The 16,652-nt window shown below is 38.3% G+C and overlaps 2 protein-coding genes across 7 annotated transcripts in view; one reads left to right on the top strand and one right to left on the bottom strand.

Annotated features, from left to right (window-relative positions):
- The window catches only part of LOC111874078 (kinetochore protein NDC80 homolog), a 37,035-nt gene extending 32,260 nt beyond the window's left edge, over window positions 1–4,775 (bottom strand). For both annotated transcript variants that reach the window (XM_023869282.2, XM_023869279.1), the window contains exon 1: window positions 4,730–4,775. In XM_023869282.2, the coding sequence (XP_023725050.1) occupies window positions 4,730–4,774 (45 nt within the window). In that variant the 5' untranslated portion in view covers window position 4,775. The remainder of the gene's footprint in view (window positions 1–4,729) is intronic.
- LOC111874079 (glycerophosphodiester phosphodiesterase 1) overlaps window positions 1–14,361 on the top strand; it is a 20,719-nt gene extending 6,358 nt beyond the window's left edge. For 2 of the 5 annotated variants that reach the window (XM_023869287.2, XM_023869283.2), the window contains 4 exons: window positions 2,820–2,912; window positions 4,790–5,019; window positions 6,147–6,243; window positions 13,769–14,361. In XM_023869287.2, the coding sequence (XP_023725055.1) occupies window positions 2,820–2,912; window positions 4,790–5,019; window positions 6,147–6,243; window positions 13,769–13,903 (555 nt within the window). In that variant the 3' untranslated portion in view covers window positions 13,904–14,361. Of the gene's footprint in view, window positions 1–2,819; window positions 2,913–4,789; window positions 5,020–5,066; window positions 5,297–6,146; window positions 7,375–13,768 lie in introns of those variants that run through there. The other 3 variants (XM_023869284.2, XM_023869286.2, XM_023869285.2) reach the window with 3 other exon arrangements.
- Window positions 14,362–16,652: the final 2,291 nt, after the last annotated feature.

Raw genomic sequence — 16,652 nt, 5'->3', positions numbered from 1 at the left:
TTTTTTTTGTTTCCTCGAATGAAAAGAGACATGAAAGGAAAAAACGATGGAGGCGCTGTCAAGCATCTCAAAAGATGAATTTAGACAATGTTTTGAAAAATGGAATAAAAGACTAGACAAGTGTATTAGTGTAAGTGGAGAGTACTTTGAAGGGGATTGAAGATTTGTGCTTAAAATTTGAATAAATAAGTTTAAAAAAAAAAGAAGTTCGGTTTCTTTTGGGTACCCCCTCGTACTTCAGTATCGAATGTACATAAGAGTAGTAAATCATCTTTATTGAATCTAATGACATAAAGGGCTTTATTACAAAACAGGCCTTATTTATTCTTTATGATGACACAGTAATATGATTATTCCAAGACAGGGTGCTATCAATATTTATTCCACAAAATTTAGAGCAATTGATGTTAGTAATTAGTGAGTTGGTTGATGTAATTTGGATTTCTATTTCTCTGTGCTTCTTTAAAAAGAATTGTAATAAATGTGTTTTATCACAATTTAGAGTTAAAAAGTTCATATTAAACCACATCATTAAAAGAAGCTGAGGTTGAACTTTTCAGTCATGAATATTTCTGAAAATAAATTTCAGAACTGGATCTGTAGTTGAAGATTGTGCACCATCAATATCTTCAGTGGGAAAATATTTTTTTTTTCAAGCTTTAAGAATGTGTGTTTTAGAGAGAGGAGTTCCTTCGGAAAAACAGTGAAAAGACTTTGGACTCAACTTCCATCTTGTATAGTTTTCATGGATGCTTTGGTTGATGTTTTTCATGTTCATAACTGAGTAGGGTTTATGCCAGTTTTTGAACATCTATGTGGTTTATTGGGTGAAGGCAAACTGCCAAGGCAGTTTATGAACACATTTCTCATGAAGAGCTCTTATTCCTAGTGTAATTCTGAACAGCAGCAGTAGCATCAGATATACCATATTGTTCATTGCTCTATCTTGCCATGGTTCCACACAAACATAGTGAATGCTGACACCTGACTACAAGAACAAACATGCAGAAATTTAAGGAAATGAACTGCATACTTATTGTCAGAGCAGATGTGTAAGGGCAGACTTGGTTTTAATGTGCAAGTCACTGTGCATTGATGACTGACTGGCGGAACAGTTGTCCAAACAAAGTACTGTAATTGTTCAGTGAAACTTTCTGTAGAATATTATTTATCAGAACAGTGGCCCACCAAACAGGTTGGTATAGAGGTAACACTGTATTTATATTCAGGAATTGCTTGGGTACAATCTCAGCTGGAAAACACCAGCTATACTGACTAAAGTTTTTGTATTTTCATTAGTCTTTCCAGGCAGATTCTGGGATAACACCTTCCATATTCTTTCCAGCCCATCATTTATCACTCATCCTGCCATCCAGTGCCATACAGTGTAGGTACTATATGAGGGGTGTTCAAGTTCTAAGGTCTCTGATTTTTTCTCAGGACTGGGAGCAGATAGACACATGCGGTTTAGTTTAAAATACATGTGCACTCTTTGTGAATGTGTGACAGTGATGGCAGCACTGTACGGCACACAGAACTCTAGTGGTGGCAGCGAGAGTGAGGAGTGTTTTTGTTACCTAAAATGGTGACGTTTTCGTTACAAGAACAGCGAGTAATCATTCATTTTCTCCACTTGCGTGGTGCGATACCCATTGAAATTCATCGCCAGTTGAGTGAGACGTGTGGTGATGGTGTCATGAATGTGAAAAATGTGCGTTCATGGGTGCGACAGTTCAAAGAAGGCCCAACGTTGTGTGACAACGAACCAAAACAATCTCGGCCTCGCACCAGCCGGTCTGACAGCATGGTCGAGCGAGTTGAGAAAGTTGTTTCGGAGGATCACCGATTGAGTGTGGAAAACATCGCCTCCAAAGTTGGCATTTCTGTGGGATCTGTGCACACAACCCTGCGTGAAGACCTGCGAATGCGGAAAGTGTCCTCCAGGTGGGTGCCACGAATTCTGGCGGACAAGCACAAGGCTGGGCGCGTGGCAATTTTCCAGGCGATGTTGACACATGATGAAGGCATGAATGGCACTTTCTTTTCATCAATTATGACAATGGATGAGACATGGATGCCTTTTTTCAGTCCTGAAATGAAGCGCCAGTCAGCTCAATGGAAGCACACAGACACCACCACCAAAAAAATTTTGGGTAAGCGCCAGTGCTAAAAAATGATGGTGGCCATGGTTTGGGACAGCGATGGCACTACGGTGACAGGTGCATCCTACCAAGATGTTTTGTAGAACAAGCTCCTTCAAGCACTGCGATAAAAATGGCCAGAAAAGGCTGCACGTGTGCTCTTTCACCAGGACAATGCACCAGTGCATCGGGCATATGCGATGCAGCAGTTTCTTCGTGAAAACAACCTTGAAGTGGTTTCTCATGCTCCCTACTCACCTGACCTGGCTCCTAGCGATTTTTGGCTTTTCCCAACGATGAAAGACACTCTCCGTGATCGGACATTCACCAGTCGTGCCGCTATTGCATCAGCGATTTTCTAGTGGTCAAAACAGACTCCTACAGAAGCGTTCACAGCAGCCATGGAATCATGGTGTCGACGTTGTGAAAAATGTGTACGGCTGCAGGGAGATTACATTGAAAAGTGACAGAAGTTTCAAATTTTTTGTATGATTATTGTGTGAGAAAAAAAAATCAGAGACCTTATAACTTGAACGCACCACGTACATATGTATCCCACTACATCCCTCAGCTTAGTGTCATGAATGTAGACTTTCTTTGCTTTTCCATTTACTCTGTCTCTTATTAATCCATATTGATTCTAGTCAAGAAATGAAGCTAAGTTTAACATTTTTACAGATGGTCTCTGTGGTCCATAATGCATACAAGAACCATAAAGAAATGTATACCAGAGCCATTGTCTCATCATTCAATCCTTTCTTGATTTACATGGTAAGTTAATAAGCATAATGAACATTTGTAGGACTTGAGGTTCTAACAGTAGTGGCCATCTTATTGGGTATAATGCTGTTTAGACCATTGAAAGTCAATCTACATCTCTGAGGACTTCAAACAGACTGCAAGGCATTTTATCCCAGAAGATAGTGCTCCTAATGAAAATTGTTCCAGCAAACCTACATATCAGATACCCTCGTGCTGTAATATTACTTCATCCTTGAAAGTTCTGTGTAGCTTGGATTCATATCAAAGTTATTGAGGGTACTGTCTGTTATGTTAATCTAAGTACAGCTTCTAAGCCACTTTGGTAGCTCAGAGTTATAATTGATAGTGAACCAGTTAGGTGAAAACTGTGGTCAGAAATGTTGAACTCTTTGAACTTCATCCCTTGCCACTTGTAGACATTAGAGCTCATGTTCCACTTGTGAAAATATGCTATAGAGAATAAAACATTGAAAATGTATATGTAGAACTTCATAATAGTTTGGGATGCATCAAGATTTTTGCCCCATTTTCTAAACAATTATCACACTGATGTAAGATGGGTTCTGTAGTAACTTCAGAATTCATCTAACTTTTAGAGTACATGAACATTTCCATAACTTACACAGCAGCAATATTGCTGAAATGTGAAATATGGTTGGATGTAACATAAATATATTACATGTTTAAAATGATTATATTAGGATACTGAAACGTGGTATTGCTTTCTTTTATATTTTAATTTCTTTCCATTTCAATATAATATGCTACTTATTACAAGTTAACAAATTTTGTGTGTATGGAGTTTATTGCTTTCTCAATTCAAGTTGAAACTCGTTTTTTTTTAATGCAAATGTGAGTTATTAAACAGAAATATAGTGGCACATAAAGGTTATCAGGAAGGCATTGTCTTAACCCCTTGGAGACCTTTCCGAGAGTGATGCTTGGCTAGAGAATTGCATTAAAATGGACACTGTGATTTGTGCAGGGTATTAGAATTCTCATTTTATGGTGAATATGTTTTAGAAGCACATTGACCAAGCCAGTTGGCTGAGACAGCAACACTTCTGACTTCCATTTGCGAATTGCCTAGTTCAAATCTCAGTCAGGTCATTGACTCTCCAGACTGAGTTTTTTCATGGTTTTCATTGGTCCCTCCAAGCAGATGCTAGGAAGGTATCTTGAAATCGGTCACAACACTTACATCCAGTTTCCTAATCATTAATCATACTATTTGATACTATATATTTGGAGCTGAAGAGCTCGGCTAGCACAGTCAGTATAGCAATGGGCTACAAGCTGGAGGGCCAGGGCTGGATTCCCTACAGGGGCACGATTTTTCCCTTCTCCAGAGGGTCCAGACTGGCTCTGATGTCTACCCAGCATCCTGTCTAATGGGTACCAGAGGTTCTATCTCTGGAGGTAGAGTGGTCAGGGTGTGAAGCTGAGTACTCACCATCTAGTGCCAAGGTCACTCCTCCATACATCGTCATGGTGTGATTCTTAATTAATTAAGCACAGAGAGAACCATAGTCTGTAGTCAGAGCTGCTGAAAGCATCAGTAAATAAACTACAAACAAATCTAAAAGCACTCAGGCTTTGACTGGTTCTGCCATCTATGCCACATATTCTTGATTTTTTCAGTCTTGAATTGAAATCTGTTACATTTGCGCATCAGTATTGTGAACTGCGGTACTCTATCAGTACAGTAGGCTGTAACTGACATTAGACTCCAAGACAGAGAAGACTGTCAGTGCTGCTGATCACACTGAGTTTGCTAAACTGAGAAATGCCACAATTTGTATCATTTACTTTAAACGTGTACATACTTTGGAGGCAATGGCTTCATGGGCCTTAGCATTCTTCCCTTGCATCAATGGCTTATGTAGATACGGCGTGGAGACCCATGTATCACGAGCTCTCTGGCATGGCGACCACACCTGTATGCTTCCGCATCGTACTCGGGAGTGGAAGGTGAAAGTCAGCCCCGCTACAACAACCTGCCGCAGATGTTAGCAGCACGTGCTGTGGACACGATCAACAAATGGGCATATGAGAACTTCTTTCACCATGTGCTGGGTCTATCAGTCATTCTCCTTCACAAGGACACCGTTACTTCGTAAGTATCTGATTGTCCTTCCCAATCCTTCTTAATCCTGTCTGCAGGTCCGGCTTCAGGATCCCCGTATTACCTGCATGCTTGCTTGGAGACCTCACAGGTTTGCAACGCTCTTCTATAATGGTACCAATGGAGATGGGCAATATAGGTATGATGATCCTGTCCGCCATTATGTTGCTCGTTCGGTAGACCTGTTGGATGAGTGGGCACTGCACAATTTCTATCATCATTTTCTGGGCACATCACTGGTGGGCTTACTGAGGGATACCATCTCACAGTGAGTACAATTGCTTGACTTCTCCCAGAGTCAGTAATCTTTTCATGTCTCAGATATCAGATTAAGCATTAGAAGTAAATTGCAGCTAAGGTTTCTTTTTGGAGCTGTGAATTTGAACAGTAAGCTGAACAAATCTTAAATAAATAAAGTTAATACCAAAATCATTGATGTGGAACCAGATGGCAGAGCATGTTGTTGTGTATGCCAGACATCTGCACTAGTTTGAATTGGAGGAAAACACATTCCTAGAGTGAGCAGTGAACTGTGATGGAACATGAGTGCACTGTGTCACTCCAGAATCAAAGGGGTCCAGCATGAAATAGCATTTGCAATGTATATTCGCTACAGAAAGGACAAACACATTGTAAGATGAGGCAGTGGCTGAACAATTAAAGGCAAAACTATATTACATCTGTACCACAGGCCTCCAAGCAGTTTATTGCATGTATACAAGTCTGAATATACCATTATGTCTGTGGGAATATATCAAATTTGCAACAAACTGACTTGATGATATAGAATATCACATGAAGAGTTTTAACCTTATTTTTATGTCATAACTTTCATTTTAATAAGTTTATAGTTCATTGTACTTTTATACCATGTATTTTATAATACATGGTATTCAAGTATCCAGCTTTACCATTGCAGGTGCAGTTCAGTAGTGTGTGAATATGTTAATCATGTGTTTTCCTGATGATGGCTTTAATAGCCAAAACATGTAGCTAAGCTAATTTTAGCCTTGACCTTTATATTGTTGTGTTGTGGCGGTCTGTAATAAAGAAATTGTATAATTTGTAATGTTCTTATTATAAATATCATTGATGTAACATTTTATTTACTTTTATAGAGAAGTGGTACGCCTTTGGAAGGAACGTGGTCTGAGAGTCATGCCATGGACAGTGAATCTGCCACTAGAAAAACAATATTTCAGCCGAATCCTCAAGGTCACATATCTTACAGATACACTCATTGGTGAAACCGATGTGTCTTAAGTTTTCTCAAGTTTCTGAATATGCTGGAATTTTTCTGCTGTGTGCAGAGATTTGTTTCTCTGCTGTAAGTCGCAGAAACGTTTGGGAAGCTCATACTGTCATGTCTTCCATGAAAATGGCATTTCCTCTTACAAAGCCATATGAGTTATCACTTATTTATTTCATCTGCTGAGTCAGTAATTTTGAGGCTAAATATGGTTTGGCTGTGTGAACACTAAAGCCAAACCATAAGTTCTGAAACCGTTTAGAGCAATTACATTACCTCCTACATAATCAGGAATGTCATAAGGCAAATAAATAATGTTAAAAAAATCACATATACATATCCACATTTTGTGTTGTAAGTGCATTGGCACTGAATTAAAACTTCATTCATCTCTTCTCAATGTTTCTGCCTTTTTAGGTTCTGAAGGAATTGGTATGATATTTTTTGAGCAGTTTGGCAAAACACTTACAGGGTGTTCTCTCTTAATTCTGTCTTTCTTTCTCTTTCTCTGCTCTCGGTCAGCTGAATAGTATGTTCAAGGATAAACTCAGTAAAAGGAAGTGTGTTTCATTTACAAATATATATAACGATAAATAGTAGATACTTTGTATAAGACTGCTCTTTTGGACTTGGTTAGTTATTCCTGTTTCTTAAGAATGTTATGTTTCAGAAATTGGTTCTGTTTGCATCTTGAGATTAACAGCAGAAAACCTACCCTGCTGGATCCCCAGGAAGAGCTATTCTCAGAAGTTATTCTATTATAGCTGTTACTGCAAATCATGATCATTGTCACTTTGCCAGCAGTGTAATTCTGGTATACTTGCATGTGGCTACCATCCTTAGAACTGGTTTAGTGGTGATACTTGATGCTCCAGCTGGAGAACAGATGTGGATCTCACAGTTTTCTATACATTGTAGGAAGTGAGGTGACACTGGTTCATCATTGTAATAGTTCACATAAATACAGTATGCGCCAAAGCATGCAGTACTGAAACTCGCACATCTCGAACACGCATGTGCATTTGTTGACGGGGCATAGCTCCAGCCGCACGTATTCCCAGTAGTGAAAAGGAGGTTGTGTTGCACAGTTGTTGGAAATGGGTCTCTCGACAGAGGAAAAAGTATTCATAGTTGAGTATTATTTCCGCTCATATAGAAGTGGCCTCCAGACAACTCGCTTCCTTGGTTTTGAGTGGCCAGATGTTACTGTCCAGAAACCGCTACATAGCACACGCTTAACGATATGGTGTGCCGTCTCAGCACAAGGTATATTAGGCCCCTATTTCATTGAGGATGAGGAAGGCTATGCTCTTATCGTCACCCAAGATCGCTACAGGGACATGATGATCGGACCATTTCTTCAGGATTTGAGAAGGTTCTGTCATGCAAGGGGCTCTCACATGAATAGACAGTGGTATCAACAGGATGTCTTTTCATCTCAGTACTTTATTTTTTGCACATACTGTAAAACAACAATAGACAGTATTCTTAAGTATTCCTTAGTTTACTACTGAGGTTACAATCTTCTCACTCTTCTGCTGCACTCTCAGAGTGACTTCCTTTACTTACAGGTAAATTCACACATTCATTTATCACTCCACTGTACTACACAGTCTTGTTGGAAATGTTGATATGAACTCTGATTAAACACTCTCTGCTTTACTTTGGACGTTGCTACTCGAGTGATTCTTTCAGCACTTGGGTCATTCCATGTGAAATCATCCAGAAAGGTCGCTCACCATTTTTAAAAATATTCAAAATTTGTACACTTATTTCTACATATTTTCACACCTCAAGAAAATGTTAAAAAATTGTGATCCGCACGGTTCTTCAGGTACAGCCGTTTTTATAATGCGAAAAAACGCGTTTTCGGCTCAAACGGAGGTTTGCGTTATCTTCTGTATCTCGATAACTATTGAAGCTAGAGACTCCAATGAAAAACCAATTTGTTCATGATATGGACAACAAATCATATCATTACAAGATCTTACTCAGTTCACTTTCACTAGGTGTAATTAAGCTTGAAACTTACCTATCGATTTTGGAAAAAACGCTATTTTTCACCTTCAAAAACCAATGGGAGGGGGAAGTATCAGATCTGTGGTTTCTACCCTTTGTTTTCTCCTACATGAAGAATATAATCACATAGTTTTGAACACCATAACTATTTTCTGAAATTTTCCAGGAGCTTCCAAACTTTGCTCTGGGCCCAAAATCGGCCATTTTTAACATGTCATATCTCCGGTGGAGAAGCTCCGAAAATTTTGAAATTCATAACAAATAGTACACTATTCTAGAGCAACTTGAAATTAAAATTACAACTTTTATATTCAACTAATAGCGAAGTTTCTATAATGTGAAAAAACGCGTTTTCGGCTCAAATGGAGGTTTGCGTTATCTCCCATATCTCGATAACTATTGAAGCTAGAGACTTCAATATGAAACCAATTTTTTCCTCATGATATGGACTATAAATCATATCATTACAAGGTTTCACTCAACTCACTTCCTCTAGGTCTAATTAAGCTCGAAACTTAATCGATTTTGGGGAAAACGCTATTTTTCACCTTCAAAAACCAATGGGAAGGGAAAGTATCAGATCTCTGGTTTCAAGCCTTTGTTTTCTCCTACATGAAGAATATAATCACATAGTTTTGAACACCATACCTATTTTCTGAAATTTTCCAGGAGCTTCCAAACTTTGCTCTGGGCCCAAAATCGGCCATTTTTAACATGTCATATCTCCGGTGGAGAAGCTCCGAAAATTTTGAAATTCATAACAAATAGTACACTATTCTAGAGCAACTTGAAATTAAAATTACAACTTTTATATTCAACTAATAGCGAAGTTTCTATAATGTGAAAAAACGCGTTTTCGGCTCAAATGGANTTATCTTCCATATCTCGATAACTATTGAAGTTAGAGACTCCAGTAAGAAACCAATTTTTTCCTCGTGATATGGACTATAAATCATGGCATTACAAGATTTCACTCAACTCACTTCCTCTAGGTCTAGCTCGAAACTTACCTATCGATTTTGGGAGAAACGCTATTTTTGACTTTCAAAAACCAGTGGGAGGGGGAAAGTATCAGATTTGTGGTTTCTACCCTTTGTTGTTTCCTACATGGGGAATATAATCACATAGGTTGAACTCCGTACCTAGTTTCCAGAATTTTCCAGGAGTTTTCAAACTTTGCTATGGGCCCCAAATCGGCCATTTTTAACATCTCATATCTCCGGTGGAGAAGCTTCGAAAAATTTGAAATTCATAGAAAATAATGCTCTATTCTAGAGTAACTTGGAGTTAAAATTACAACTCTGATATTCAAGTAATAGCGAAGTTGTGGGCACTTTAAATTTTACAGATTTTGCAGAAATTTGTTCGTTTCTCGTTCAAGACGAGATTCAAAGTTTCCATTGGGTAAATCAACAGGCTACACTTCACCCTTTTGTGTAATACTACAAGGCGGGCAGTATAACAAAATGCCCAAGCTTGTGTATAATCAGTGATCATGTAAAGCACGATAGAGCCACAGTTTATGTGTTCCAAAAATTTCTTAACGCCGATATAAAAGAAAATGTGCCTTCAGTCAGGAAAGTTACTTATTTCAGTGATGGCGCTGGAAGCCAATATAAAAACAAAAAGAATCTTTCCAATTTATGTCATCACTATGAAGACTTCGGACTTGAAGCAGAATGGAACTTCTGCACAGAAAATATCCCAGGAATAGTTTACTTTCTTGTGCCAAAAGAGGAAGTTGCAAGAAATTAAATCATTCTAAAAAGCATGTTCCAAAAGTGCAAACTGTGCTTCACACAAGAGAAAAACACTGGGTCGTCCATCTGGAGGAAAACACAGTCAGGTGTTATAAAACATCCAAGTCCGATGATTTCGAAGAATTCGTGATAGTGGACACTTACTGAACTACGTGTACTTTCAAACAAACTGGAAAATATTCATCGGAGTACACAAAGAACTAATACCATTGGATGCAGGTAAGCCAATTGTTGAGGTATTGGGGTGTGGTTTTTTTTTATTATTATTTTTTTTTTATTATTCAAAGTGCCCACGACTTCGCTAGTAATTGAATATAAAAGTTGTAATTTTAACTTCAAGTTGCTCTAGAGTAGTGCACTATTTGCTATGAATTTCAAAATTTTCGGAGCTTCTCCACCGGAGATTGAGATATTAAAAATGGCCTATTTTGGGCCCAGAGCAAAGTTTGGAAGCTCCTGGAAAATTTTAGAAAATAGGTATGGTGTTCAAAACTATGTGATTATATTCTTCATGTAGGAGAAAACAAAGGCTTGAAACCACAGATCTGATAATTTCCCCTCCAATTGGTTTTTGAAGGTGAAAAATAGCGTTTTCCCCAAAATCAATAGGTAATTTTCGAGCTTAATTAGACCTAGAGGAAGTGAGTTGAGTGAAACCTTGTAATGATATGATTTGTAGTCCATATCATGAGGAACAAATCGGTTTCTTATTGAAGTCTCTAGCTTCAATAGTTATCGAGATATGGGAGATAACGCAAACCTCCATTTGAGCTGAAAACGCGTTTTTTCGCATTATAGAAACTTCGCTATTAGTTGAATATAAAAGTTGCAATTTTAATTTCAAGTTGCTTTAGAATTGTGCACTATTTGTTATGAATTTCAAAATTTTCGGAGCTTCTCCACCGGAGATATGACATGTTAAAAATGGCCGATTTTGGGCCCAGAGCAAAGTTTGGAAGCTCCTGGAAAATTTCAGAAAATAGGTATGCTGCTCAAAACTATGTGATTATATTCTTCATGTAGGAGAAAACAAAGGGTAGAAACCACAGATCTGATACTTCCCCCTCCCATTGGTTTTTGAAGGTGAAAAATAGCGTTTTTTCCAAAATCGATAGGTAAGTTTCAAGCTTAATTACACCTAGAGAAAGTGAATTGAGTAAGATCTTGTAATGATATGATTTGTTGTCCATATCAGGAACAAATTGGTTTTTCATTGGAGTCTCTAGCTTCAATAGTTACCGAGATACAGAAGATAACGCAAACCTCCATTTGATCCGAAAACGCGTTTTTTCGCATTATAAAAACAGCTGTACCGGGAGAACCGAGGGGATCACAGTTTTTTAACATTTTTTTGAGGTGTGAAAATATGTAGAAATAAGTGTACAAATTTTGAATTTTTTTTTTTTAATGGTGAGAGACCTCTCTGGATGATTTCACATGGAATGACCCACTTGTCAAATGTAACTAAGGATCTGAGCTGGCTTGACTGAGCTACTAAACTTTCCCATGCAACAATTAACTTGAAACATTACTACCATTTAAAGTTAAAATCAGCACTCACATGCACATGTCTCTGACAATGCTATCTGTTGAGCCAGTTATCATCAAACTGGGATTCAAACTACAGCAATCAAACGTGTACCTCAGACTGGCCAAGTATACTATCTTGAGGTTCCTTTAAAATGTTAGTTATCTATCTACAAAACTACACATCCCACAAGGCTGTAATCTTTATTTTTACCAGCATGGTAACCCGAAATTTCTCACATAAATAGCACTTGTTTCTGGAATGTAGTGGTGTTAATAAGCTAGGATGATAGATGTCTCAACTATTCTTCATTCATAAGGCTTAACAACTTCATTTCTTGAATGCTTTGGCCTGCTCAACAATTTCCTTCCAACTACTTCTGTCTTGTGTGCGAGTTGTCCAGTTATAAATTCCTAAATCCTTTAGATCTTCCCTTACATCATCTTTCCATCTGATCTTAGGTCGGCCTCTCTTTCTTAAGGCATGTGGCTGCCAGTCATATATTCTTTTAACTGTTCATCCAGCCTCCATTCTTGAGATGTATCCAAGCCAACTTATTCTTTTGGCTCTGATGAAGTTAACTGTTCCTTTCTTTTATTAGAGTATCTAGTTCGTCATTTGTTTTAATTCTCCAGGAGCCATCATGGTTTCTTGAGGGTCCAAAGATCTTTCTTAGAAGTTTCCTTTCAAAGACTAAACGTCTGTGTTTAATGGCTTCTTTGAGTGTCCAGTTTTCGCAGGCATAGGTTAGGTTACTGTTGGTCAAATTACCATCTTGTATAATCTTAATTTGGCTGTTTTACAAATAAGTTTGCTTTTTAGCAGTGTTAAATGTGCAGCATATGCTTTATTTCCAATTGTTAACGGTCTCAAATAATAGTCTTAAACAATATGTTATACCATTATACAAAATATAAACTTTGTTTACAGATATTCAAAATCAGAGTTTTTAGTATTAATATTGATGTGTCACAGTCTTATTAGGTACCAGGCGGTTTGTTGGTATGTTTAATGGAAACACTGTTATTTCCTTCTACACGTACATTCCAGAAAATTCTCTTGCATTTGAAAATTTCAAAATATCAGTATTGACGTCATTCCACAGCATAATCTGCTGGACTATTTTTTCGGACAATATATTAATGAAACCAAAATGTTTATCACAGTGAATACTTTCTAATACAATTACTGGATGTCAGATTTTAAAACTTTTTTGCAGTATTAACCAGTCAGGTTTTAATTGTCAAACTGTTTCTAAAAGAATATGTTAATGAAAAGCACATACATATATAATATCACTTCCAGATCTGCACCTGATTTCACTATTCCTTGGACTACATACTTATTCTCAAGGTTCTGTTGCATTTCTGTTGCCATTCCTTTGGTGTGCCAATCACCCACATAACGATTGTTATTAATTTTCTTGATTTTATATAAATCTGAGAGGTATCTGCTACCTTGGAGAATTAAATAAAATACAGGGAGCATAAAGCTATTGAACTGTTGCAGTATTAGAATGGGTTACATTAGTATCCTGATTGGAGTCTCATAATTCCTAATCCTTCAGAATCTAAAATGTACCACTGACCATTGTTATGGTCATATTTTATGAGTTTATGAAATTAGGTGTTAATTTTAGGGAAATGTTGACCAAAATTATATACGAAGGGCGTTCCATATATAATGCATCCTATTTTTTGTGTTAATCTGTAACATCTGAGCTGGATGGTGGTGTTGTAGTAAAGGTTGAACCTTCCCGCCAATGTGCTGTTAGTTTGGTTGACATGCGACAGATAGCGACAGAAGAGCAGTCTACCAAAATGGCGTCTGGCATGGAAGTGTGTACAAAACAGAGATGTGTTATTGAATTTCTCACTGCTGAACAAATTGTACCCACTGACATCCATCGACACTTGCTAAGGTGTACGGAGACAATACAGTGGATGTCAGCACAGTGAGATGGTGGGTAGTGCGTTTCAACAGTGGCAAAAGTAAAGTGCACGACAAACCACGCCCTGGGAGTCCCTGCTCAGCTGTCACTCCTCACAATTAACAGCACCTCGATCAGCTCATCCATACAGATCGGCGGATAATGACCGGGGAACTGTGTGCATGGCTTAATATCGGCTGTAATGCATTGGAAATGGTGTTGGGGAAGCTGGATTATCACAAAGTTTGTTCCAGGTGGGTCCTGCGGATGCTTACACAAAACCCATCGAATTGAAGTCTGTCAGGACCTGTTGCACCAGTTTGAGGCTGAAGGTGACAAGTTTCTGGGCAGCATCATCACTGGAGATGAGCATTGTGTCACCAGTATGAGCCAGAATCCAAAAGACAGTCCATGGAGTGGCGACATCCGGATTCCCCAAGAAAAGGAAGTTCAAGCCACAGCCATTGGCAGGGAAAGGGATGTGCACGGTCTTTTGGGATAGGTATGGTGTGATTGTGTTGGATTTCCTGGAGCCTGATGAGACTGTCAATTCTGAACGCTACAAGATGATGCTGACTAAACTTAAAGCCTGCATTTCCCCAGTCAGAGCAGAGAAGCAGACACCCTTTTGCTTGCAACACGATAACGCTAGACCCCATACCAGTCTGGCTGGACTGTCCTACCACATCCACCTTATAGCCCCGGTTTAGCACCTTCAGACTTCCATCTCTTTGGGCCTATGAAAGACGGATTGCATGGCCAACATTTTTCAGACAACGATGCTGTCATTGCAGCTGTAAGAAAGTGGCTAGCCTCTGCTGGCACAGACTTTTACAGGCACAGCATACAGGCTCTTGTTCATTGCTGGCAAAAGTGCATAACAAATGATGGTGATTATGTAGAAAAATAACTGTAAGTAGCTGAAATCTTGCTCTATTTAACTGCATTATTTTGCTTTCTGTATCTGTTATAGTTTTCATTAAAAAAAAATAGGAGGCATTATATACGGAACGCTCCTCGTATATGCTGTGAGTTACTGTAACATAAGTTATGTGATTATAGAGTACAACATTATAAATTATTTCTTATGTTAAAGACATTTAGGACTTTCCTAATATTAAATTGTAGTTTATTTAAAATGTCACTTTATGCTTCCAACTTTTCAAGTAAATGAAATTTACAACCAGATCTCACCGAAATTGTGTTAGTTTAGAAAGTGATATTGAATATCTGTAGTAATGTCTTTTTTCATTCTCAGCTCTCGTAAATTGAAACTATCAGATATTGTGTGCCATAAAGTAAATATCACCCACAAAATAATCAATTTATTCACCAGTGACAGCTATTATTTCCTTAAAGGACTTAAGTATATCACTGGTGTAGTGTGAAGAAAGCTGGCTACAAAGTTAACTGTATTTCAGACCAAACATACAGTAAATTAAACACACGTACGTGTACATGTAAATTATGCTGTATTTGAAGTTTGCTGTTTCTATACTGGTTGTGTATGTGGCAGCTAATATGCATTTTAATATATTTTTTTTTAATTTGTGTACACTTTCCTATATGAAAGTGATGTTTCAAAATAGCACCAAAGTTATTGAGTGACATTAAGCATGGTTGCTCTCTGAACTGTCAATATTTATTTCTTCACATTGGTTATAACTAATGCAACGGAAGTGGTAATTAAAAACTATTTTACCTTCAAGAGTACTATCTTCTTTAATGTAACAACTTGTAGTACAGTTGAAGAATACCAAACATGTCAGAGGTATGTACTGCCTAGTGCATTCCTCAGGATTGTCAAACTTCTATCGGACTGTACAGCATAACATACCAGAAGACAGTACTCTTCAAGGTCACTGCTGTCAGAACCTCATATATGTCACTTAATAAAAGGTGAGGCTATCCCTGTAACAGGCCGTGGAGGCCCATAGGGTTGCGAGACATCAAGGCTCCCACATCTTCTAGCCCATCAGCTCACAGTTGGTGGTGAGGTCAGTCTTACACGCCAGCTGCTCCTTACTCCCAGGAAGACTCCTGGTACTCATTTCTGTTTGTGTTTGATGTCTCAAAAATTAATTCATATCTACATGCATATGATCTGATTTTTATATGGTGTATTGTTATACTGAACATGTATTTTAGATTAAATCTGATTTCATTGAATAAACTTGCTTGTTTTCATTTTATGATGATATGTTGGCAGTGGATGTTTCAGAATTAAAGTCATCCTTTGTAGAAATATGACTTACAGCAGAAAATAAGGATGTCTGGATGAGGTGTCATGTATAGTCTGAAGTACCAAGAAATATCTCACATTAGAATGATCTCAGAATATCCAAATTAACATATATGATCTCAGCTAGGACACCAACTATCCTGACTGAAGTTTTTTGTCATTTTGCTAGGCAAATTCCAGGATAATGCCTTGATTAGGCCATGACCAGTCCCTTCCAAATCCTTTTCCATTCATCATTTATCTATGTCATGCAACATTATATAGCTTATAGATTGGCTTACTTACTTACTTACTTACTTACTTACTCATGGAGCTGAGCCCTTCTGGAGGAGGTGCCAATTCTGTAGCTACTCAAGAATTTCCCAGCATTTTATGGAACCTGAAGGCTCATTACCATGTTCACAAGAGCCCTCCACTGGTCCATATCCTGAGGTGTTGGCAGTTTTGTAAAATTACCCAGAGAAAAGAAAACGTCAGGCTAAGAGGAATGCATATAGGATCTTGGTGGGAATGGCAGAAGAAAAGAGACCACTAGGAAGACCTAGACATTGGTGGGAGAATAATATTTTTTTATTGGTAGTGGGGTGGGACGAAGTCCCTTGTACTGAGGCCACTTCTGGCCTATTGTACCAGCCCCAGATGATAGGTGAGGGTGATTGTGGAGCAATTGGTGGAATGAAGATTGGCAGGGGAAACCGAAGTACTCGGAGAAAACCTGCCCCAGTGCCACTTTGTCTACCACAAATCCCACTTGACCAGACCCCGGGATCGAACCCTGGCCGCCACAGTGGGAAGCCAACAACTAACCATTTGAGCTATGGCGCGGCCTAGAATAATATTGAAGTGGATCTTAAAGATATGGGATGGTATGGACTGGATTGATCTGGCTGATAAGG

Source organism: Cryptotermes secundus, unplaced genomic scaffold (assembly GCF_002891405.2).
Source record: "Cryptotermes secundus unplaced genomic scaffold, Csec_1.0 scaffold2039, whole genome shotgun sequence".
Lineage (NCBI taxonomy): Eukaryota > Metazoa > Arthropoda > Insecta > Blattodea > Kalotermitidae > Cryptotermes > Cryptotermes secundus.
The sequence above is the reverse complement of the archived record's forward strand: the minus strand, read 5'-3'. Positions and strand labels throughout refer to the sequence as shown.